This window comes from Euprymna scolopes, chromosome 30 (genome assembly GCF_053919585.1).
Source record: "Euprymna scolopes isolate OS-2025 chromosome 30, ASM5391958v1, whole genome shotgun sequence".
Lineage (NCBI taxonomy): Eukaryota > Metazoa > Mollusca > Cephalopoda > Sepiida > Sepiolidae > Euprymna > Euprymna scolopes.
Genome location: NC_136511.1, coordinates 38,927,596 through 38,954,888, shown reverse-complemented (window position 1 = coordinate 38,954,888; position 27,293 = coordinate 38,927,596). Strand labels below are relative to the sequence as shown.

Genomic DNA, 27,293 nt, shown 5'->3' with positions numbered 1-27,293 from the left:
CTGTCACTAATGACAGGGCTTAGTATAGTTGTCGTTAATGATAGGGTTTAGTACAATTATCGTTAATGACAGGTCTTAGTACTCTTGTCATTAATGACAGGTATTATTATTTATTGTTTATGACAGATCTTAATATTATTACTTATGACAGATCTCAATATTTGTTGTTCATGATACATTTTAGTATTTGTTGCTTATAATAAATCTTAGCATATCTGCTGCTTATTAGAGATCTTAATCTATTTGTTGCTCATGATAGGTCTTTTTCCTGTTTTGATTTTCTTAATGAATATAAAATAATAAGACTTATGAGAGATCATAGTAAAAACATAAGACTATAAAGTAAAGTATTAGAGGTAAGATTACTCGGAAGTTGTTAAGCAATTCAGTTAAAATAATGTAAGATCATCTGTAACAACGGATGTATAAAAAAAATTTGCCTTCTATTTTTTCTGCATCTGTTTCTGACAAAAAATCTGTTCATGCAAATAATCTTAAATTTTGTTTATTCTACATTTTATATCTGGCCATAATTATTTTTAAAAATGTCTCATTCTAAACTTCGATTACCTAATCCTATCCTTCTCTTCAGAAAATTATTTTGTCAATGTATTGATTATTATATTGTTCATTTTTATTGTGTAACATTAAACATCTGCCTTTTTTTCGTGTTGCTTAATGTAAACATGTTATAATAGCATGTCGACCACAACTGAGTGATGGAAGCAAGATTATAATTGACTGATTATTAAAATCAAAACGCTGTAAGAAGGAATGGCAGAGAGAGGGAGAGAGAGAGAGAGAGAGTGAAGAAGGTTGGTGGAGCACATATTAAAAAAGGTCCAGGGTTAAAAAGGTGGGATTTTGAAGAAAGTGTCTGTATTGCCAATAAGCCCAGCTAAAAAGTATTTTTCTTTTTTTTATTTTGTTTAAATTGTTTCCTGTGAAATGTGGAGCGAGAAAGAAAATGAATTTCCAGAAACGATAAATCAGCTTGTTGTAATGTTTTTTTTTTTTTTAAATATTTACCAGGGCATTAATCATCCCCCCTCTCCCCAATTTTTTTTTCTTTCTTCTTGTCGTCGTCACGCATTTAGACTTGAATGGTCATTGCTGTTTCATATTTTTTGTTCAGAGTTATAAGAAGGGGTAAATGGCACTGCCGTACATGTCGTTGCTGTCAGTTTTCATTCGTTTTATCAGTATTTTCTTAAAACATTTCATTTATAAAAAAAAAAATAAAAAAAAAAAAAAGAAGCTCTCAACATGCACACAAACACACACACAGGTGCATGCAGACACGCATGCACGCACACACACACACACACACGCCACGAAAGAAACATTAAAAAAGAAAACAATAACCTCCCTGTTGTTTTTGCGTTTTTGTTTCAGGCATGACTGATATGCCAAAGAACACAGGGGGGAAGAGGAGGAGAAGTGAGATTTTTTTTTTTGTGATAAGACGGGTGGGGGTAAATATAATATTTTTTTGGTGTTTGGCAGTCAAGACATGATGGCAATGCTGGGTTTATCAAGTTTCACAGGATTCTTTGGTCTGATTGTGACATTTTTACCGCAGAGCGTCTCCCGTAAATCAGCAGATTGGTACTTTAATTTGGTTCATTTTTTCATCCTTGGGGTTGTACCCCATGTTTTTACGCTGGAGAAACATGTGGATCTCTCTGAATGACGGCCGTTCACTTTCCTGCCGATTCCAGCACTCGCGCATGAGGTCATAGATCTCCTTGGGGCAGTTGGGCGGTTGGGGAAGATAGACTTGACGTCCGTCATTTCGATAATAATGTCCAGCGTTTTCAATCACCTGTTCATCTGTTAACGCTTCATAAGGTTGTTCTTTTGCAAACGTTAAGATTTCCCAGAGTGTAACAGCAAATGACCATACGTCACTTTTAGTCGTGAACTTGCCCTAAACGATGGAAACAGAGAAGGAAAAAGTGTTAATAAGGAACGTCATCTATCAAACATTAAAATCAAGATGATCATACATTACAAAACAAAAAAAAAAAATTCTGAAAAGATTAATTATAATTAACTAAGTGTATTTATCTGACGGAACCTAAACTTCATTCACCCTTTATGACCTGAATTATGATGAAAACAGTTGTCCTAATAATCCAAATAAATCAAATTATTAATCTTTAATGAGAAAAAAGTACAAGCTTATTCTTAATAATATCTGATGATAATGATAAAATCGAGGTAAATTGTATTTCTTTTTTCTTCTTATGACTTTTAACTGTTTATGACCTGAATTATGATTTTAAAAATATTTATTGTTAATTTTAGTTAGTTTAAAGGGTAGTGATACTATGATTCTCTTCAAACTGGAAAAATTATAAAGTTCAATAGTTCCACTACCACTGAGAATTTTTGCATTTCATAAACTTTCTGTTATTATTATCCATAATGCTTGATAAAAGTGTGTTTATGACAACAAACAAAATCCCCCACTCTCTCAGACAGACGGAGGCATACTGAATGTAAGCAATGGACAGTAGCAATCTAGAGGTATCTGGCATCTACCCAGACACTGAAATAATACGTACAAGGTGTGTTTGAATCATTTCCCACTTTATTTATGCTATTACACTCATTTATTTACGAATAGACAAATTAGTTCAACCAAGACAAAGTGTTAATGCTGTTTTAATTTACATTTTTAGATTAAAAAATATAATGTATAACACAAAAAGAGGTTCTTGTCCAGAATTCATCCTATATTAATAAACTAAAATAAAAAAAATCAGTATGATGTACGTACCCATGCCAAAACAAAAATATCACATTCAGAAAATTATGTTAATTGATCAAGTCCTTTCATTTCTAACTAAGAAAACCATCTTGAAAATAATCTCATGAAACAAGGGAAATAACTACAACAAGTCAAACAATCAAGACTTTTCATGGCAATGTTTACAAATTCCGATTAATCGCTAAAAAATGATTTTGTTTATGAAAATAAAACTACTTGATCAATTCATATGACTTTTGGAATATGATGTTTTTGTTTCATCACTAATATGTACATTACGCAAATTTTTTTTTATTTGTTTTTTTATAAAATAGAGAAAATTATGGACATAGATCCGAAAAGACATTAAAAAAAATGTGTAACAAAAAAAAAAAAAAAAATGATAAACACAAAGAGATGTGAAAAAGGTAAAAGCTCAAAATGTAACTGGTATACTTTACTTTTTAATTGTATCAATATCATATCTATATCTATGTATATATGTAATTATTGTAGGGTGTCACGATTAACACCAGTTGATAGATTCAAACCCAGCAACACAAGCCATCTCTAGCTTGATTAGCAAAGACCATATCCATTCGGCTACCATTAACCGCGTGAAATAACGTTGAAATTAAAATTTTATATTTGAATGTTTTTTTACGCCAGTCAGAGTGATCTAATCATTATATGATGATCTATGCTTAAGATCTAAATGGACCAACTTAATTCAACTGAAAGTGCTCTTTTATATATAGATATATATATATATGATATTGTGATATAACATATATATATATATATATATTATATCACTATATCATATATTTCATATTACTATACATATAAATATATACATATATATTTTATATCACTATATCATATATTTCATATTACTATACATATAAATATATACATATATATTTTATATCACTATATCATATATTTTATATCACTATATATATATAAATATCATATATATTTTTTATATCACTATATCATATATTTCATATCACTATATATATAAATATATACATATATTTTATATCACTATATATATATATATATATATATATATATACATATATATATATATATCATATATATATTTTTATATCACTATATAATATATATTCTTATAAAACTATGTCATATACAAGATTTTTTTTATATATAGAGAGACATTTCACTTTATAAATTTGATTGAAATCCGCACAGAACTAATTAGATAGCATGATATAATTTTTACAATATTAAAATGTCTTGCATTTCAATTTGACAAAAATAATAAAAAAAACAATATAGGTCCGGTTAGGAATCTTGTTATGATGTCAACAATTTTAAATGACGAAATTAATAGAAGGGAAATAAACCTGTAGTTTAAAATATGACTTATCTCCCTTATATTATTTAAATAATTATTGATCCTTAATGAGATGATGTAATAGAATTGTTTAGAGTTTTCATGTCAATCACGATGTCATAATTGTGTAACTCACCAAGAGAATGCTTTCCCAGGCCATCCATCGGATGGGTAAAACAGCTCTCCCCTCTATCCTGTAATAGTCTGCACTGTAGAGACTCCTACTCATACCAAAGTCAGAAATCTTGATGCAGTAGTTGTGGCCCACAAGGCAATTCCTTGTGGCCAGATCACGATGGACCATATTCAGTGACTCGAGGTATTTCATACCTGAAGCAATTTGCGATGCCATGAAGATCAAACATCCATAACTGAAAAAGAAAACAAAAAACAAAGACGTTAAACAAATATGTAATCAATTTCAGGTGCTTCTATATTATAATAACGAAAAAGTATATTGAATTTCAAGTAAAACAAATGGTACCTATATAATTGTCAGGTCGCAAATAGTAACATATCCAAAAATTATGGAAAATGATTAAGGTAGAAAAATAATTAATGAAAACCAGTTTCTGATAAAGTTTATATGAGGAATAAAATTTTTCCGACATTTTGAATTATGCAAATCATGATGCACGCAACCGTACTTAATTATTTCTCCTGTCAACTTATCTCTTGTTTTTAGTAAGCGTCAACATAGTACAGTAATTTCACAAATTTTTTTTCCATTAATAATTAGTTTTCTACAATTTTTGGATTTGTTACTATTTCACACCTGACAATTACGTAGGTACCATTTGTTTCACTTGAAATTCAATTTTTTTTTTTTCGCTATTATAATGTAGAAGCACACCTAATTTCATAAAATCAATAGGAAATGAAAAAAAAAAAACGTGAAAAAAATGAAATTAATATGAATTATCACATGGAAACAAGAAAAACCAAAAAATGCTTATACTTTGAAACTGAAGGAGATGTAAAAAAAGATTTATTTATCAAGGCTCGAAGGCCACTCGAGGATAAGGCTTAATGAATGTAAGGTGGTAGTGTAGTAATCGTTAATAGTGTAAATTGGGTACAATTTGATTATTTATGGGGACAGCTCAACAAGAACTTGTTTACATTGAGTTTGAAGGCTACCATGTTGTATTTAATCAGGAAGCAGGCCAACAGAACAGTGTTCCACAGGCAGGTAGTTCTGGGAAAGAAGCTTTGTTCATGGAATCTGCGTTTAGATTTAAGTACAGATAGAGATGGAGGGGAGATTGTATATAGTGGTTGTAGCAAGACGAATGCTTTTTTGTGGGAGTTTAGCAAAGGGGACCATAGATTGGAGTTCAGTCGAGCACTTGCCATGAAAATAATGATAGAGCAGAAACAGGCTCGCAATGTCTCTTCTGTGGGAAGGAGTTTGCAGGGAAGAGAAAGGGGCATCACCTACTAAGTTTCTAAAACAGTTTGAACTCTATCAAGGCTATCACTAAAAACCGAGCTGCATTATTTTTGTTCTTTTTTTTTCCACACAACAAAGGCATGATGTACATACTTGTGATGAAACGAAAATATCATGTTCTAAAGATCACATAAATTGATCAAGTAGAATAATCTTTATAAATAAAATTATTTTTAAACGATTAATGGGAATTCGTAGGCATTACGGCATAAATTCCACAAGTTTTATGTATTGTTGAGTTATCTCCCTTTGGTTCTGGAAATTGTTTTCAAAATGGTGAGCAAGACAACCGCTCTTTGGTTACTCATAAAATTTGATTTTCATATTTAAAAATAAAACTACTGGATCAATTTATGTGAATTTTGGAATATTATGTTTTCATTAATGTACGTCATACAGCTTTTTTTATTTTCGTTTTTTAATGTAGAGGAAAATTCTGGACAAGAACTACATCATATTTCTTTCTCCTTTCAGTGTAACTTCCTGTAATAACAGGTTTTACTTGATTTTTGTTGCATGAAAAAACAAAAAGACAAAACAAAAAACATTTTTCTATAAATCTACCAGGAAATTTTTTTTAATGCACAACTAGGGCAATGTCGGGTAGGCACAGTTGGTGTGCATTTGGATAATAATCAAATTATAAAAAAATAATTATCTTTGAAAGTATTGATTTCTGTTACACGAAAGAAACATTTTTTGTCCAAACTATTGGTACATCATTTGATATCGAAATTAGTAGTACAAGAAAACGGCAAGATAGCAAAATCTTGATTTATATTTTTATAAACCAAGGGAAGTAATTAGGTCATAACGCCTCCAAGATTATCTGCCCCTGTTTTTTTATTTTTATTTTTTTTTTTTGTAGGATTCTTGAAAAATAGCTGGATAAAATTATTAATATTGTTATTACTATTTTACCTTGATGCTTGTTCATCATCTCCCTGGTTTCCTCAGACTGCTTTCAAAATGGTATAATGAGATCGTCACCCATAGTTTAGCCACAAAATTTGATTTTCTTATTAAAAAATAAAACCATTGGATTAATTTACATGATTTTTGGTGCACAATATTTTCTTTTCATCATGGGTATCATATCATATTTTCATCATGGGTACCATATCATATTTTCATCATGGGTATCATATCATATTTTCATCATGGGTTCATATATCATATTTTTCTTTGTTTTTTCATTGGGACAAATTCTGAACAATCACCAAAACCTGAAGAGTGTTTTATAAAAAAACTAGCCTGGGTGCCCAGCGTTGCTCAGGTGTTTGGAGGTGTGTGTTGAGCAAAAAAAAAAAAAAAGTGTTAGTAGGTAGACAGGCTCGAACCCATCCTGTGAAAGAGGCAAAGAACGTAAAAAAAAAAAAAAAGTGACGTCTTTGCTGTTGCGCCCATCACCAAACCGGAAACGACATAGGTTTAAATCAAAGCTAGACAATCGAAAAGAGAGGATGACTTTCGAAAATATTGGTGAAAAAAGCGACCCCTCCCTGTAGAAAAGTGCCCAGTAGGGGGTGAAGAAATGAATATTTTGGGCCAATTTTTCAATATTTGTTGTCCCAAGGGCCGGGCTGCAAAATAATACCGATCTCGTGAAAATCTGTTGCTTCTGTCAAAAGTTATAGGTAGACATACAAACATACATACATACATACATTTAAACAGACAGGTCAGGTTTATATTATAGACTAGCGGGGGTACCCGGTGTTTCCCGGGTGTTTGGAGGTGTGTGTGTTAGTGTGGTGGGGTGGGGGGGTAGATCAAAATAATCCTGTTTAAAAAAAAAAACAAAAAAACATTGGCGTTTGGAGGTGAAAAAGAAAAAAAAAGTTTTGGTAGGAAGGTAGGCTCGAACCCGAAGCCTTGACGCGAACGTGGAAATGAAAAACGTGACTCCTAACCATCTCGGCCATGAGAGGAGAGGAAATGAAAAGTGTCTTAACGTTGATAAAGTGAAATTGACAGGTGCGAGAAAGTTAAGTCACGTGATGTTTGACCTTATTAAGGTCAAACTAAGTTTGGCGCTGCAAGCCAGTTTCTGTTTCCCCCGCCCCAGCATTCGCTTTTTTTTATACTGAAAAGTGTAACGAAGACGTGGCGATTGAAAAAAGTCTCAAAAATAGCACGTAAAAGTTGAGCAAATTAAAGATAGACGCAACTCCCGGTCATAACTGGTAGATATTATTATCTAGGGCGTATATAAAAATTTTAAGAAGGAGTGACCCAACCCCAAGAAGCCCATCGAAAAAAGTTTTTGGTGGACATACAAAAAAAATGCACACAATCACACACACACATTTTCGCTTTTATATATATATATATATATATATATATATATATATATATATATATATATATATATGAAAGCTGACAGAAGTTTGAGCCTCTTTATTTGTTACAAATGTGATTGCTATGGCTGAGTATGAATAGTTGTATTAGTAATTGCAATAATCATACCTCAAAGTTTTGGCATTAGTTGCAGCTGCAACTGGACTCTCAGGAACATGCTCCAGAATAAACTGATTGAGATCTCCGTACTTCATGTATTCAACAATCATGCACAGAGGCTCTTCTTGGGTGCAGACACCAAGTACGCGCACAATATTCGCATCTTTGAGCTGAGACATGATCTTTATCTCTTTGTGAAAATCAGCTCTGGAAAAAAAAAAAATAAATAAACATTCAACAATTAAAAAATGAAAAGATTAAAAATGACAAAAATCACAAAAAAACTGGATTTTAATTCTTCATTCAAATACTGTGACATCCATAAATCCAGCATTCAACGATAGAAGGTTATGACTTATTTCAACCAAGAAAATAAAAGTATTTGCTCAATCCCTACAGCAACATATTGTAACAGAGCGTATGGCGGATAAATGCAAATACTGAGCTGCGTGCGAAATATGATGTCACAGTAGGAAAACAGAAGAAGAATATAAAAAGGAGAGAAAGCACATTAGAGAAGACGATCATGTAAGAGATGCCACGGTTGGAATGAGAAATCACGTGTGGTAGAAGAATGAGAAAGTAAATGTGGTTGTTATAAAAGGTGGTATATATATATATATATATATATATATATATTGTTTTAGCAAAAACCAAGACATCAAAGAATGGATTGATAGCAACAAATAGTGTATTTCAACGTTAGTTACAATTGTTTCAAGACTATTCAGACAAATTCAAACATTATGTCGTTTGAAGATTTTCACAAGAACAGCCTTTCGTCAGACTTGTTGAATAAAAAACACTTTAACAATAAAACATTATGGAAACCATTTTCCTTGTAAGGAAAAGAAAACAAGCAAAAAATATTTTACCTATATCGCATCCTTGTAAAGTTTTTTAAAGATTTATAAGATTCCTTATAACGGAAATGGTTTCCATAATGTTTCATTGTTAAAGTGTTAATGTTTGAATTTGTCCGAATAGTCTTGAAACAATTGTAACTAACGATGGAAATATACTATTTGTTGCTATCAATCTATTCTTTGATGTCTTGGTTTTTGTTAAAACAATATATGAATGCTCAATTATGAAATATGATAATTTTGTAACTCACAATTTAAGTCATCTCTTTTTGGCTTAAAACTTATTGGTATATGAACGATTACTGAATTTTCAATTATATAAACCCAGTAAAATTCGGAATACGATAAATAAGACACACACACACACACACACACACACACACACACACACACACACACACACACTGAATCTAATTGTATGTGAAACAAATATTTATAAATATTCAGTATCATACATTACAACAGGTCAGATGACTGACCTTGGATTTCAGCAGATCACTGATCTCCTTACTGCTGAAGTTGAGCCAGGTTATTTATATATAAAATCAAAGGATACAGACTTAACTACCAAAGAAATATTATAATGAAACCAAAGCAATTACTAATAAAACAATTGGAAAATTAAAGAAAGTTATATGCTTACCTTGCTCGGTCATCTGCACTAGGACGTAGCATTTTTACAGCAACTAACATTGACCGTGGGGTTGTCCTTGTCACCACAAATTCATCCCCTAAGAAATCAGTGATTCGGGCGGCTTCACACAAATGAACCTAAGGAAAGAAAACACTTCATCAATAATGATATAATGATGAGAAAAAAATGATTAATGCTAAAAGATTTTTTTCAAACAATTTATCTTATCTTTATATATAAAGTTATCTTGTTGGATTTTTGAATTTAGACCTAAATAGCATCGCAGCTGACACATTGATATTTGATTCTAACTAGCCATTTTGTTGTTTCTATCTTTTCCAGCATGTTTTTTTACAATATCGAAATGTCTTTAGCTTCAGTTTGTTTTAAAAAAATATTTTGGTGAGGAAGATTATTACGATGGCAACAATTTTAAATAATGAATCAAATAATACAAGGAAGATAAATCTTTGTAGCTTAAATGGATTTATTATTCTGAGAAAAATATTTAAATTAAAATTAATGTGCAAGTCACGTTTAGATGTCAAACACACAAATATACAGAAATATGCGAAATGGTCACAGAATGTTATTAATTTAAAGAATTAAAAACCCAAACAACATCACATCTGATACATTGATATTTGATTCTACCTAGCCACTTTATCGGTTTTCTCATCCAGCATGTTTTTACATTGCCAAAATTGGCTACAATTGTTTGAAAAATAATTTTTAGAAATAAAATTACAGTTAGGAAGATTGTTACGATGGTATTAAATTTTAAATAATGTAAGGGAGATAACTTACATTATTTGAGTTATTATCAAGCCTAATTTTTAATTGTTACTTCTAATCTGAATTTTTTGACACAAATTATTGAAAGAATAAAACAAAACTAAATGTCTTTTTGTATAACATTAAAAACGTGCAACCCCAAAACAATTTTTATATGAAAATGATATTCACGAATCCCAAGCAACACTGAATAGGTCCAGTGAGTAAAGAATAAACTTGAAAGATAAAACGAACTTGCAAAATGAAAAAGAAAATGGTCTTCAATTTAATAAAATGAATAAAACAAAGAAACAAAAACATGAAATGTAAATTATTGTTTGAAATGTTGTGAACAAAATTTTGTTAGTTCTGTACTGAAAATGCTAAAGAACACTTTTTATAAAAAAAACAAAAAGAAAATATCTTGTTCAACAAAAGTAATCAAGATTATTTGTTCAAACTTGAATGATTTCCCAAAAGAGTCAAAGTGATTGTCTGCAGCATAAAAAGAAAAAAAAATTATAACAAAACTAAAACAAATTTTAGGCTTTGAATATTTAATAAAAGCAACAAGTGATCGGAATTCATTAGTTCATTATATTTTGTCTTAAATTATTAGCGAGAAAAAAAATCATGACTGTCTAATGATCAAATTAAATATAATCAAATCAGCTAGTAAAACTAACAAGAAATTAACATTGAACGAAAATTCTAGAAAGTTTCGTTATTCTTTTTCTTCTTCTGCTCATAATGTTGTTGTCGGTCATTTAACATTCTAGCATGTGTTGCACAGCTCTTAAGAAATGATTGTCAGACTAACCTATCCCTTTTGGTCTTGATAAATAGGGACTCATTATTAAAAAAAAAGAAAACAGAAGAAAAAAGCAACTTGAACTTTACTCCTGATCTGAAATGGAACACATACATCAAATCTATTGCCAATGTCGCTGGAAAAATGGTGGGATCCTTCTATCGATCCAGTAGATATCTCACTGCTGATGCAATTCTCTATCTATATAAAAGCCAGGTACGTCCAAGGATGGAGTACTACTGCCATATCTGGGCAGAAGCTGCTAGAAAGACCTTATCTTGCTTTGACAGAGTTCAAAATAGACTTCATAACCTAGTAGAGGATGCCCTTTTCTCTTCCCTGCAACCCCTTTCCCACAGAAGAGATGTTGCGAGCCTGTCTCTGTTTTATCGTTATTTTCATGGCAAATGCTCATCTGAGCTCCAATCTATTGTCCCCCCTTGCCAAACTTTCACGAGAAACACTCGTTTAGCTGAAAACACTACCAATAATTTCCTCCACTCTTTATCTGTGCCTAAACCTAAACATAGATTCAATGAATAAAGTTTCTTTCTTAGAACTGCACGCCTGTGGAACTGTCTTCCGTTTACCTGCTTTCCAGCTGACTACAATATGGTCGTCTTCGAGTCCAATGTAGACAAATTCTTGATGAGCCGTTCCACTTAAGTTAACAAATTTACCGAATTTCCATTACTAACGATTATTATATTATCCAATTTACTAACGATTATTATATTGTCCAATTGACTAACGATTACTATATTGTCCAATTGACTAACGATTACTAGATTGTCCAATTGACTAACGATTACTAGATTGTCCAATTGACTAACGATTACTAGATTGTCCAATTGACTAACGATTATTATATTGTCCAATTGACTAACGATTATTATATTGTCCAATTGACTAACGATTATTATATTGTCCAATTGACTAACGATTATTATATTGTCCAATTGACTAACAATTATTATATTGTCCAATTGACTAACGATTATTATATTGTCCAATTGACTAACGATTACTATATTGTCCAATTGACTAACGATTACTATATTGTCCAATTGACTAACGATTACTATATTGTCCAATTGACTAACGATTACTATATTGTCCAATTGACTAATGATTACTATATTGTCCAATTGACTAACGATTACTATATTGTCCAATTGACTAACGATTACTAGATTGTCCAATTGACTAACGATTATTATATTGTCCAATTGACTAACAATTACTATATTGTCCAATTGACTAACGATTATTATATTGTCCAATTGACTAACGATTATTATATTGTCCAATTGACTAACGATTATTATATTGTCCAATTGACTAACGATTACTATATTGTCCAATTGACTAACGATTATTATATTGTCCAATTGACTAACGATTACTATATTGTCCAATTGACTAACGATTACTATATTGTCCAATTGACTAACGATTACTATATTGTCCAATTGACTAACGATTACTATATTGTCCAATTGACTAACGATTACTATATTGTCCAATTGACTAATGATTACTATATTGTCCAATTGACTAATGATTACTATATTGTCCAATTGACTAATGATTACTATACTGTCCAATTGACTAACGATTACTATATTGTCCAATTGACTACTGGGCCTTTATAAGTGGTGATGCCTATGTAAAAAAAAGAAGAAGAAAAAAGCAACTTACCTCTCCAAATTGTCCCTCTCCAAGAACTTCGATAAATTTGAGGTTATCTCTGGGGAACTCTGGGATCGAGTAGTCAATACTAAGCAGCAGATCGGCATTGGGTACTGCATAGATATTGTTGCCACTGACCCCCTGCAGACTAGGAATGTTGGGCACGTGAACATTTACAATGTCCGCAGCAGCGTACAGCGCTTCATAATTTGGGGGTTTGTCCAGAGTGTTCCCCATGATAGGTGTACCTTTTGGTGGCCGTGGGGGGCGTGGTGGTAGGGACACTGTCAGTGAGGACTTGGTCACGTCAGGAACTGCGTAATCTCGCGAATCTGAAAGGCACAGCAGAAGACATGCAGGTCCAAATGAAAGGCATTGTAGGTAAAACAAGATTGGATACAAAGAATAAAGAAGAAAAAAAATGGATCGACCATAGTCAAGGGCGACCTGAAGGCGCTTTTTCATTGGCTACTACACAGAGATGTAAGGGAGGACACCACTCCTTTACCTGAATTGTAACACTTACCTGTGATCCTCCCCTTACAATGCAGTGGGTTTACCAAGGAGGAATCAAGTACCATTTTTGGAGTCTTTGGTATGACTCAGCTAAAGATTGAACCACAGTTTCTCAGTTTAATAATTATGCAAAATTGGCCCATCTAATAGAAAAGTTACTAAAATACATTTCAATATATCAGAAAAAAAAATCAACTAATTCTTTGCTCATTACAAAATTTCAGTTGCATCTTTCGAAAGACTTTCTTGTTGTAGTAGATGTTGTAAGGGTTCTCTACCTGATCTCGAGATCACTTTTTCAACCTGACGGCAAATGCTATCTACCCCCATATGTAATTTTGGTACAACCCATTCTTGAGTATGTGATTCAAACAACAAATCCTTATCTACAAAACGATATCGTTCACAGCCAGGATGATGACGGTACTCTTCACGCTTAATTTCCTTGCAAAGATTATATCTATTTTCATTTGAATGATAGGTGATGCAAATATACTTGATTCATATGAATTTAAATGTAATGTAAACAAACACTTTGCTACCAAACTTTCCATTCAGTTCAGAAATAGTTCCTTACGTTTCAGTGTCAATATGCCTTGTTGGATAAACAAAATTAAAAGAAAATTAAGTTGATAAATACCTGTATAAGAGCACCGTTGCCATATCTGTACAGGTGCTGCTACAAATAGTTTATCCTGCATTGACAGAGTTCAAAATAGACATCATAGCCTAGTAGGGGATGCCCTTTTCTCTTCCCTGCAACCTTTTACCCACCGAAGAGACATTGTGAGCTTGTATCTATGTTATCATTATTTTCATGGCAAGTGCTCGTCTGAGCTCCAATCTATGGTCCTCCCATCCTGCCTTTCACAAAGACCACTATCAATAATTTACCCTACTCTTTATCTGTGTCTAAACCTAAACATAGGTTCCATGAACAAAGTTTATTTCTTAGAACTGCACGCCTATGGAACTCTCTTCCGTTTTCCTGCTTTCCAACTGACTACAATATGGTTGTCTTCAAGTCCAACATGAACAAGTTCCTGATGAACTGTCCCCTTAAGTAATCCAATTTATCAAATTTACATTACTAACAATTACTACAACGTTTTCCAATTGACTACTGCACACTCATTAACCTTATCCTCGAGTGGCCTCTGGCCTTGATAAGTGGGAACTTCTATATGTATATATAAAAAAGAAAAAAAATTATTAATTTGGTATGCCATCCAAGTAACAGATTCTTGTCTGTAAAAAGAGATTGTACATTTGGGGCATGTTGCTAACAAGAATGGTCACAGAACTATCCGCGCTTACCTATAAAGAGTGGCTTCAAAGGCACGAGCGGAAAACAAATGGACACATATCTAAGGAAATTGCAGAAACATTGGAGGATGACCTCCAATCTGTAATGGAATGGGGACAAAAATGGATGGTCACATTCAATACTGCTAAGACTAAACTTGTTTCCTTCAATAACTACAAGAAACCTTCTCTATCACAATACAATAGCAATTGCCAAAAACACATTACCCAAAAGTACTTCCTTTAAACTCCTCAGCCTAACATTTACAGGGAACATAAACTGGAATAAATACATTGAGAGCATTGCCAAGGCTGCTGCAAAGAAGGTGGGCTCTCTCTATCGTGCTAGAAAGCTACTTATGCCTGAAAGTATCCATAAGGCCACCATTCACCCATGTATGGAGTACTGTTGTCACATTTGGGCTGGTTCATCTGCTGCTTGTCTCTTGTTCCTGGACAGGGTTAAAAAAAGAGTCGCCAACCTGATAGGTCCCGAACTGTCACCTAGGCTTCAGCCTCTGCCCCATCAACGAAATGTTGCACCCCTCTGCCTGTTCTACAAGTACTTTAATAGTGAATGCTCTGACGAACTACAAGCACTTGTACCCCCTCGACGTAAATACCCCCGACAAACCCGACAAGCAGCTAAATTCCACCCCTTCACAGTAGAGATCCCTAGATGTAAGAAAGCCTTCTACTCCAATAGTTTCTTCCCCAGAACTGCTAGACTTTGGAACTCTCTTCAGGTTCCTGTTTTCACAACTGTACTGGCATGCAGAAGTTCAAGTGTAATGCGAACAGACATCTTGCTACTCATCTCCCATCATAGTACTCCTGCAACTTATGTCCCCGATAGTAGCCCCCCCCCCACACTTCAAAGTGGCACTGTGCCTGGTTTGGGGTGAAAATTGAATAAAAAAAATATAAAATTTTGGATACATGAACCCATGATGCAACAGATTAACCCTTTTTAAAATGGTAGAATCAATTAACAACTAAAATAATGGGGTCAGTACCAAATGGATGACCATTTGGGACTTCCAGGTGCTGTATATGCTCTCCGCTTATCTCGGCATTGTTTCTAGTCGTCATGGACTTCTCCTTGCCACTAGATTCAAGCAGTGCCGATTCAGGAGAGGTGTAGTTAGGGATTGCGCAACCCTTGCCACACAATTAAACGTGCAGCTGCTCCTACAGGAGGTATCCTTTGTCTTTCGAGACTGAACAGAGGCATTGAATAATGAGGCCAGTATCTTGTATAAAGCTTTGGAAAATTGTACATCCTATACGTTAAGATATCCAATTAAGTTTACACATGCAAAAGTATGAAAAAAAAATCGACTGAATATTTCTATTTCTACAGATATCAAATAATACCAAATAATAATTCCTACTGATATGAAATATGAAAGAGCAAAGATCATTATAAGCTTATGCCATACACTTGTGCCATTTCATAATACATGGTATCGTTGACAAATGTGACCGAAGGCCGATTGACAAATTTTAATTTGTTATATTTTTATGTAGATTGTAAAAAAACATTTTAGCTAATAATAATTAATTCATAACACAATGTAGTTTAGCTTACCAAATGGTGAGTTAAGCTGTTGAAATGTTATGAACATATTTTTAGCAGACAACTTTAATTCTTTGTTTTGCTTAATATTTAGCAGTTTTTACAAAAAAAAACATCTTTTTCATTTATCTTTCAACAGATTTTCTTATGCTTAGATATGCATCAGAATAACCAACCTAATTTCCTTCCCAAAATCTCTGAAAATAATTTGTTAATAGGCCATGCTACTTAGCTGCACCATGAATTGACCCGTAGTATAGACGGTCAGGGATAAACTCCAGGTTTTTTTGTTTTTTTTTTTTGTTTTTTTTGTAGTTTGACAAAAATATATGGAAAAAAAAAGTATTGCATATATTAATTAACCAGAAGTTAATTTAAACATGACTATATAAAATAATAAATTACAAAAATGGGTCAGGGTTAGGATTAACTATCATCAACAACGTAATTCTATCAAATTGGTTACATTTATATTAAATGCAATAATATATAATATAGAATTGAATCATACATTTGATAATTGAATTATACATTTAATATAGTATTGAATTATACATTTAACATGGTATTGAATTATACATTTAATATAGTACTGAATTATACATTTAACAGACGACAATTATTACACAAAACGTCGCTTGGATTTTAAGCCTTCACACTACACAAAATGAAGATTTTTTTTTATCTGACCTCATATAAAAATGCTTTTGAAATATTTTGACAAGACGTTCAAGCAGCAAAATACAAATAACAATAATGTAATCAATAAACTGGAAAAATGAAATAATGTCACGTTTGTGTACAAACTTCTGAAAAAAAAAAAGAATATATATATAAATTTATATTTCAAAATAAATAAAAAGGAAATTAAGACTACAAACTGATAGATTAAGATTAGTAAAAGAGTTTAAAATAAACATGCATCTAAATAAATAATGCATTTATGTCAATGAAACATAAGATAGCTTTCGTATGACATATCATAAGCAGATGTTATGACTTATATGGGAGTTAAGTCAATGGGAACTACAAGTACAGATTTGAAAATTGAATGCAGGATACAAAAATGTTTTTTTTCCCTGTAGAGGTTACCATTTGTTTTGTTGATATGTATGAGCACTGATGATGGCCTAAGAAAAATATGACATATATGGTGAACTTTATATATAGCCTAGTATGGATCAAAACAATTGTTTACCTTAATGGATAATAAAGGATGATTTTTTTTAATTAATTTTTATTCCTGTATTCAAAACGGTTAACTTCATAAAAAGTATATAAAATATTTGATATATACTGATATAAAAACACAAGACCTTATAAAAAGCTAAATTAGTTTTTATCTGGTCAGTGTAATTCATTAAAAAAAAAAAGAAAAAAAAAAGAAAAAAAAAACACAAAAAACAATTATGTCTTTTATATTTTGTTCGAAAATCTCTTGTCTTATAGTCTTAAATATCAGTAAACTTGTGAAATTTATCGAGTTCTACATTGTTAAAAAAAATATATATATTAATAATCTGTCTCTTTAATTTTTCTTATAAATTTTTGTTTTTTTTTCAAAAGATTTCTACATATTTTTTTAATGGCTAAAAATATGCGTTGAAATAAATAAAGAAACAAATTTAAAAGCAAAAAAAACAACATTTGTTTTGTTCAAATTAATGAAAATCTAAAGTAAAAAAAATATCACGCAAAATAACAAATGCATTAACAATAGGAAAATATTAATACAGTGAATAATGGTAGACCAGAAAAATGTATGATATCAATATTAAAAGACAAAAAGTTGAAGAATGGACAATTTTGGTACAAAACAACATGAAAAAGACAACATCATTATATATATATATATATATATATATATATATATATATGAAAATATATTTAGGTCTAAGTTTGGCTCATTACTGACCAGCATATAGATCAAATTTTCACCAATATTTACTGGATAAATAAATGAGATTAGCTCATATTTTATATTTTTATAATTCCTCCATTGAGGCAGTAAATTCATTGCTAAGAATAACCAGCTGCTATTAAACATTAAAAAAAAAAATAGACTCTCCCGTCGATTTCAACATACAAGGTTATGCCACAACAACTAAGTTGTTTGGAAATCCACTCAGATGATTTGTTTATATTGGTGAAGGCTTTGTGTAGAACCAAACACACTTTTTGGTATTACTGCTAGTCAGATACCCCTTTCATCCCACAAGTGGTGATGAAGGCTTCCAGAGGCACAGGTAGCCTTAGCAATCATGTGAACAATTTCATCATCAAGGGATTCATTATGATTAACTTTGCTGCCGAGATAGGGAAATGACTTAACATAATTTATATCAAGACCATCCACTTTCAGTTTACGCTCGGGAAATCTATACTCAGGCGTTTATTGCTTTACGCCTCCAACTTGCTTTGGAGTAGGGGAAGGCTACTATCTCAGTGTTTTTTATGCTTATCGTCAGTCCAAAGCCTCTACATGCAGCTGAAAAACAATCGAGAAGAGCCTGTGCTTCCTCAAAGGATGTTGCCGTCAGAGCAGCATCGTCGGCAAAAAGCAAATCGCTAATAACTTCTGTTCAGAGAAGAGTTTTGGCTTTGAACCGTTGATGGTTGAACAATCCACCAGATGACCGAAATTGAAACTTGATACCAGCATCAACGTCACTAAATGCATGTTTCAGCATAAGTGAGAAGAAAAGTGCAAAGAGAACTGGTGTTGGCCCCATTTGTAACACTGAAGGCTTCGGACATCATGCCATCAGAGACAACATTAGTCCTTATCCCCTCATGAAAAGAAATAATCACGTTTAGCATGCTCTCGGGGATACCAAGCTTTCTCAAGACCTGGCAAAGAGCGCCATGATTCACAGTGACAAAGGCTTTCGTCAGATCAACAAACACCATATACAATTCCTGATTTTTCTCCTGGACTTTTTCTGCCACTTGACGGAGTGAAAATATCATGTTAATGGTGCCGCGACCCGACCGAAAACCACATTGGGACTCAGGATACACCTCATCAACGAGATACTTCATTATTCTGTTTAGAATGAGTTTAGCCAGAATCTTTCCAGCAATCGAAAGCAGTGATATCCTATGATGGTTGTTACAAACATTCTTGACTCCTTTATTTTTGTAGAGGTATCCAGTGGACATAAACAGATGAATTGTGAATTGAGAACAGAAATGTTTTACTCTTGCTATCCAGCATACCAGTGGGCATATATATATATATATATATATATATATATATATATATATATATATATATATATGCCCATGTGATATGATAGATGGAGTAAAATGTTTGTGTTGTCAATTAATCTGTTTAGACTTTAATGACAGAATCCGTTCGTTAATAAATGGATGAAATTCTAAGGTCAGTTTGGAATGGGGAAACTCAGAAATATAAGCGACCATATGAAATTTAAATTTGAAACTTTAAGATTGAGTATTTAATTATATCCATTTTTTTTCAATCAATCAATACTAACTGATCAATGATCTATATGCTTCATTCTTTTTTAATTGTTTGACGTTCAATTAAATCACAACATAAAATTACAACAACAATAGCAGGGAGGTGACAGTGGCTGAGTGGTTAACGATACAGACTGACAACCTGGGTGTTCCAAGTTTGAATCCAGTTCGTTCCACAGAAACACTTTCACTTAACGATGTTGGCAACCTTCATGTGGTCCCTCTAGTAGGTACATAATGTCTTTCTAGAAAGAAGTCTGACTAGAAAGATATCAGGGAAACGAATGGCAACAATAATCACATGATTCATTTGAAATGAATGATGCTCAACAACAGGGAGGTGATAGTGGCTCAGTGGTTAACGACCCGGACTGAAAATCTGGGTGTGACGAGTTTGAATCCAGTTTGTTCCACAGAGACACTTTCACTTAAGGATATTGGCAACTTTCATGAGATGCTTCCCGTAGGTACCTGATATCTTTCTAGAAAAATATTCTTAATAGAAGGATATCAGGGAAACGAATGCCAACAAATTCATCATCAGGTATGATGCACAACAACAACAACAAAAAAAAAAAAAAAAAAAAAAAATCATTATTCAAAATTTGCTTTTTTGATAAAACTCTTTGGATGACATACTGTCTTGTTAAACCCCAAATGAAACAAAACAAGTTTTCAAAAGATCACATTTCAATTTTAAAATTTCATGATAAAGTTTGTGACATCAACATCTGCAAAATAAAAATCCTAAATAAACGTTCGATAATGAAAAGCAATAATTGAACAGAATCATGTTAAATGTTAGTAATAAACAGGTTTAGTATTGGACACAATGCAAAGCATAATAGTTGAAAATGTTAACTAAAAAAGGTATACATTGTTACAATATTCTAAGCAGGTTAATGAGATTCATAACGAAATGCATTAGCAAAAAAAAAAAAAAGATTAATAAATAAACACTACAAAAACTATTGAGAGTTATACACAATCGATCGCACTGATATGCTGTGTTGTTTGCTCTCTACAAGAAACACCAAATTCAAGAAACTAAAAACCGACAAACAGCAAAAAACATATCCATCAAATATTACACGGTTAAATATCGATGCTTATTCAATGCTGGAAAAATAATCTAACATATAAAGTCATCTTATCCGATTTTCAAAGTCAGACCCAAGTAGCATTTAAGCTATCAAATTAAACTTTTTAAAACTTTTACTAGCCTACTTTCATTTGTTATTGGTGTATCATGTTATTAGCAATATAATAATGTGCTGAACTACAATGTATTAAAAAAAATAATAATTTAGTCTGATCCAGACATATGGTAATACGAAACTTGATAACTTATCATTTATTTTCTTTGTTCAAGAATTTATCTAAAAATGATTGGACCAAAGTTTTAAAATAAATAACTAAAATAAACACCTTCTTCGCTTTCATAATAAATTGTTTACAAGCGATGATGTCTACTGAGAAGGGAAAGAAACGCCTTGTAGGTTCAGGTTTAAAAATATTGTTCATCATCATCATGGCAAACGTTATAAGTTGCAGCCAGAGCAGAATGCAAGAAATAAATTCCCTAGGCATCAAAAATGGGTTTATGTTATTTTTTTTTTTATATATATTACTAGCGAGGGGTACCCGGTGTTGCCCAGGTGTTTGGAGGTGTGTGTGGAAACTCCCGGGGGGGGGGGAAATGTTTTGGTAGGTAAGTATGAGGATCGAACCCGAACCGTTGAGGCAAAGTTGTAAATTAAAGTGTGAAAAAAAAAAAAAAAAACGTGTGACGTTAACCATTGCCCCACTGCAAGATGCTAACGGAAACACATTTGAATTTATTTAATTACTTGGATTTGGCAGGTGCCCGTTTTAATGAGTTAATGAGGTCAAGTTTGACTGTGGGATAGTATTTCATTTACTGCGGGAACGCTTCGCAAGATGTTATAGGAAAAAGACTAACCCACATGCGGCGAGCGACAAATTTGAATATTTATCTTCCCAAAGTCGAGCAAATTAAATAGACAGGCGAGCTTTGTTGTTAACTGTGAGATATTACGATTTATATGTGATATAAAAAGTTTTAAAAAGTTGTTAGGCGACCGACCGCTTCTCTGAAAAAAGCCTTTTGTAGACATACAGAAAAAGCGAACACACATACAAACATACATACATTTTCGCTTTTATATTTATAGATTAAACAAGGAATTATTTTGATTTAAAATCAATTTAGAATTACGAATGCAAACTTGAGGAAAACATGCTTTAAATGTATCAACACTATCTGCATGAGTTAAATCACATGACATCAGGTCAAATTCAGTTGCCATAATGTTTTTATTCCATTTATCCACATGATCTTAACTCATTTAAAATATATTTTTATCAATTTTACATGCTTACTACTAACTAGATTTTAACTCGAAATGATTTCTCATTTATTAATTTTTATCAAAAACAACATAAAACCATTTTTAAAACCTATATAGATTTTTTATTGCATTCTGCTCTATCTGTGACGTTTGCCATCATCATCATCATCATCATCATCATATTAAATTTAACATCAGTTTTACATACTGGCATTTGCTGTTTCAGATATTCACTTCCAAACTACCCTATTTCTGGCCAGGTTTTTATTGATCCCTCTTTTCTCTCACCTGCATCATTTCCTCTCATGTTTTCCTTGGCCATTCACTGCCAACTGACCCTGCTCCCTCAACTGTTCTACATCTACTAACCCAAGCATCCTCATCCATTCTTTCAGTGATATCAAATCAAGCTTCTGTTATTCACACAAAAATTATACTGTCCAGATTTACTCTTGCTCCGAATTCATCAGATCTGTTTTACAGACTCACATTATATATCTATCATATTATTTCTTTCCATGCAACACATATATCCTCAAGACTCACTGCTCAGTTTTAATTCCACACATCAGCATACTGCCCACACATACCTGATACAAGGTTTTTATTCTTGCTTTTAATTGAAAATTATTTCTTAAAAATTGATTGCAGAAGTTTTGTTTTTGCTAAAAATGAATAAAACAAAACAAAAATCAAAATGGTGATATTTAAAGATAAAAAAAATATATATAAATAAAATGTAACTTCATTAGAAATGCTTGTAGCAAAATCAAATGACATAATTTACTTTTCCAAAATGATTAAAACTGTTAAGTTTCTGAAAGTCTATAAAGTGTCATCTAGATTTAATGTCAAAATGACACTTCATCCGTGTATCTTTATTTCTTTGAAATTTCAGTTTTAAGTATTTTTTCCTTATTGATTATTTCCGTTTGCGTGTAAAAATACATTAAAATGATCATCAATCAAACGAGACCTTCTTTAGATTTCTAAAAAGTTTTCACTTGATTCTTGTTATATATTGTTAAACTATCAAATCCGATTAATTTTAGTCAATCTTGAATAAAATCATAAAACTAATGGATTTATGACTATTCCCCATAAATCTCTACTAATCCTGATCTCACTAGTAGAAAGACCACACCCTGCATGATGAGGGTAGAACACTAAAATATCCAAAATAATAAGAAAATGCTTGAAAATTATTTAAGCATAAATATAAAAAGTAAAATATATTTTTGTTAGAAATAATTTTGAAATAAGTTTTTTTTTTTTTTTTTTAAAATTATTTTGGACCAAATGCACATTCATTTTGAAAATCAATGCATTAGACTTTTAATGTTTATTTAATTAGTAAAATCTCATATTTAGTTTCTAAATCTTTGAAATAAGGAGGATGTCACACTCAAACATTATTTTAGGAAAAAAAATAAAATAAAATAATAATAATAATAATATGGTAGCAGCAGTAGCTCCCTTCATTCTTGACAGACTAGGAAAACCCATTGTAAGGGTGTCTGCGTGTGGAATTTTTGTGGCAAGAGTGGCGCAATCCCCAACCCCACCTCTCCTGAGTTGCCATTGTTGCATACCAGTGGCAAGTGGAGGTTCAAGATGACTCGAAACAATGCTGAAATAAGTGGAGAGAACATACAGCACCTAGAATTCCCAAACGATCACCCATCTTGTACTAGCCAGGCTCAATATTGCTTAACTTCAGTGATCTGATGAGAACCAATGTGTCCACATAATTATGTCATGTATAATAATAATAATAATAATAATAATAATAATAATAATAACGATAATAATAATAATAATAATAATAACGATAATAATAATGATAATAATGATAATAATAATAACGATAATAATAATAATAACAACGATAATAATAATAATAATGATAATAATAATAATGATGATAATAATAATAATAATGATAATAATAATAATAATGATAATAATGATGATAATAATAATAATAATGATGATAATAATGATAATAATAATGATAATAATAATAATGATAATAATAATAATAATAATAATAATAATAATGATGATAATAATAATAAAAATGATAATAATGATAATAATAATGATAATAATAATAATAATAATAATAATAATGATAATAATAATAATAATAATAATAACGATAATAATAATAATGATAATAATAATAATAATAATCATGATGATAATAATAATGATAATAATAATAATAATGATAATAATGATGATAATAATAATAATTATAATGATAATAATAATAATAATAATAATAATGATAATAATAATAATGATAATAATAATAATAATGATAATAATAATAATAATAATAATAATGATAATAATAATAATAATAATAATAATAATAATAATAATGATAATAATGATAATAACGATAATAATAATAATAACGATAATAATAATAATAACGATAATAATAATAATAATAATAATGATAATAATAATAATAATAATGATAATAATAATAATAATGATAATAATAATAATGATAATAATGATAATAATAATAATAATAATGATAATAATAATAATAATGATAATAATGATAATAATAATAATAATAATGATAATAATAATAAATAAACTTAGATTTAACTGTAATTGACTATTTTGTAGACATTCTTTTTTCTGGAATCATGGTTAATATATTGTTTTTGTCTTCTTTTAACATTCGTGGGAATTTTCAAAGTTCCCGTCTTCTTTATCAATTAAAAATGAAATGTGAAAGTACATCAAGGTTTCATGCTTATTTTAAAATGTGTACAAGAGTTGTATTTAAAAAAAAAAAAGAAAATGGTCTCAACCGTTCCTTTGTTCTTGCATGGATTTGTTTTGTCCACATTTGAAAATTGTTGGAAATACATTGTTATGTGAAATGTTTTATGAATTAAATTGAAGAATATATTAATAATTCTTACTAAAAATGTGGACAGATTTGACAAACAAAAACAGTGAACTGCAGTGATCTGTAATTAATTTAGTTTTGTTACTTATTTCCTATAATTATAATTAGCCAAAGGAGCATATATAGACATGGATTATAATTTATAATCTTCATGCTAACATATATAATACATAGTAGCATGAATGACATTTAAATAACATCTTTTAATTAATTTCCATTAAATGAGTAAAATTACATTTCCATTAAAATTCCATTAAATGAGGCAACATTTTTTATTCAATTATATTTCCATTAAATTTCCATTAAATGAGTCAACATTTTTTTTTTTTTTATTAAATTACATTTCCATAAAATTTTCATTAAATAATTGAACATTTTTATCAAATTATATTTCCATTGAGTGAGTGATGATTTTTAACACTCATGCACAACATGTAAACCACTCAATTCTACACTATTTGAATTCAAGCAACCATAACACACAAAATTTTCTTTATTGTTAAATAATGTTAGAAAAATATCAATTCAAACAGACTGGACATTGGATGATCGGATTAATGTGTATATTAATTACTCGTAATAAAATATTATAGTCGTACATACTCTGACCATTTCTTCTGTACACAAACATCATACTATGCTAAAATACCCGCCCCAGGGTAAGTAAAATTCATTCCCCAAACTGTTTTGCACCACTTTGGGGGATTAAAATCAAGATATAATGATACTAAACCTTATGTTTATAATCTTTATTCTAATTTTGATTAAAATCAATTACTTGATTCTTCATTCAAGAAAATATCTAAAAAGTATAGCTCAAGCTTAAGGGGTCTTAAGTAATATGGAATCTTGCTCAATTGATGTCTAAATTTAATGGAAATCTGAAATATTTGAATTTTCAAATAGAAAGGTGTGTCCATATCATTTTCGTAAATAATACTTGAAAATACATAAAAAAAACTGAAAATTTGCAGAATGCTTATCAATTGATGGCTAATAGCTATCGTTATAATTTCTTAAAAATCTGAATTTAAACAAAGCTCTTCTAGCCCCATAAAAGTAAATTAAAATAAATATAACCCATATTACAACCCCTTATGTTTTACAGCTCTGTTCCAAAATTCATAATAATTGGTGAATTAGTGTAGAGTTAATTCAGGTTTGAGGTGTTCAGAAGTCGGGACTAATGTTTTTTTTTTTTGTGTCGAGAAGTTCTGGGTCGCCTGAGGAAGTCTCTTTGACTGAAATAGATGGCAATTTGTAGCGACCATATGTAACTTTTTACCCTCAAATAATAAATATATAATATATATATATATATATATATATATATACGTATACACACACACACAACAAAATTTCTCTCTCTCATACAGAGCTTTTATATAAAAAAAATAATTTATTTCTAGAGTAAGTGTCCCCCCCCCTCTTTTCAGTCCTAATAATATTTTTCACATTAGTCTCATGATTTCTTTGTCATTCAACATAAAATAGACAAACAGGCCGTCAAATCTTTCTCATTGACATTCACTAGACAGAAGCAACTCTAGTCATAATTTTAAAAAGGATTTGTATAAACTGGTATATCACCACATACATTAAATGCAATCGATGCCTCCGTTCAACCTCGAAAGACAAAGGATACCCCCTGTAGGTGCAGCTGCATGTGTAATTATGTGGTAAGGGTTGCACAATCCCAAACCACACCTCTCCTGAATCGGCACTGCTTGAGTTCAGTGGCAAGGAGAAGTCCAGGACGAGTGGAAACAATGCTGAGATAAGCGGAGAGCACATACAGCACCTGGTAGTCCCAAATGGTCACCCATCTGGCAATGGCCAGGCTCATTGTTGTTTAACTTCAGTGATCTGACGGGAACCAATGTGTCAAACGTGATTATGCCGTATTAAATGCAATAGAGAGCTTTTACATTGCTTTATGATCAGCACTTGATGGGTATGCATTTTTCTGAGTACAAAAAACTAAATTGATGTCATATATATATATATATATATATATATATATATATATATATTTGCTTTTTATCAATAAATTTATATGGTTGTGACACTGGGTTAGCTAATGTTTCAGACCAATAGTTGGTTAAATCCAGAAGTCTTCGTCAAGTGTCTTAATAAATGGTTGTTTTTCACAGCTTGAGAACTTCTGGTTTTAACCGACCATTTGTCTGAAACATTAGCAAGTCCATCCATTGTCGTAACCATGTAAAATTGTTTATATTAATAAAAATATATTTTGCTCTTCTTTTATTGAGCACTCTTAGTAAC

General features: G+C 31.1%; 1 protein-coding gene across 4 annotated transcripts in view; it reads right to left on the bottom strand.

Moving 5' to 3' along the window:
• Positions 1–908: 908 nt before the first annotated feature.
• LOC145254751 (discoidin domain-containing receptor 2-like) overlaps positions 909–27,293 on the bottom strand; it is a 546,415-nt gene continuing 520,030 nt past the window's right edge. For 2 of the 4 annotated variants that reach the window (XM_080113491.1, XM_080113493.1), the window contains exons 10-14: positions 12,818–13,140; positions 9,541–9,668; positions 8,041–8,238; positions 4,255–4,489; positions 909–1,930 (exon numbers count right to left, since the gene is read on the bottom strand). In XM_080113491.1, the coding sequence (XP_079969617.1) occupies positions 1,598–1,930; positions 4,255–4,489; positions 8,041–8,238; positions 9,541–9,668; positions 12,818–13,140 (1,217 nt within the window). In that variant the 3' untranslated portion in view covers positions 909–1,597. The remainder of the gene's footprint in view (positions 1,931–4,254; positions 4,490–8,040; positions 8,239–9,540; positions 9,669–12,817; positions 13,141–27,293) is intronic. The other 2 variants (XM_080113492.1, XM_080113494.1) reach the window with 1 other exon arrangement.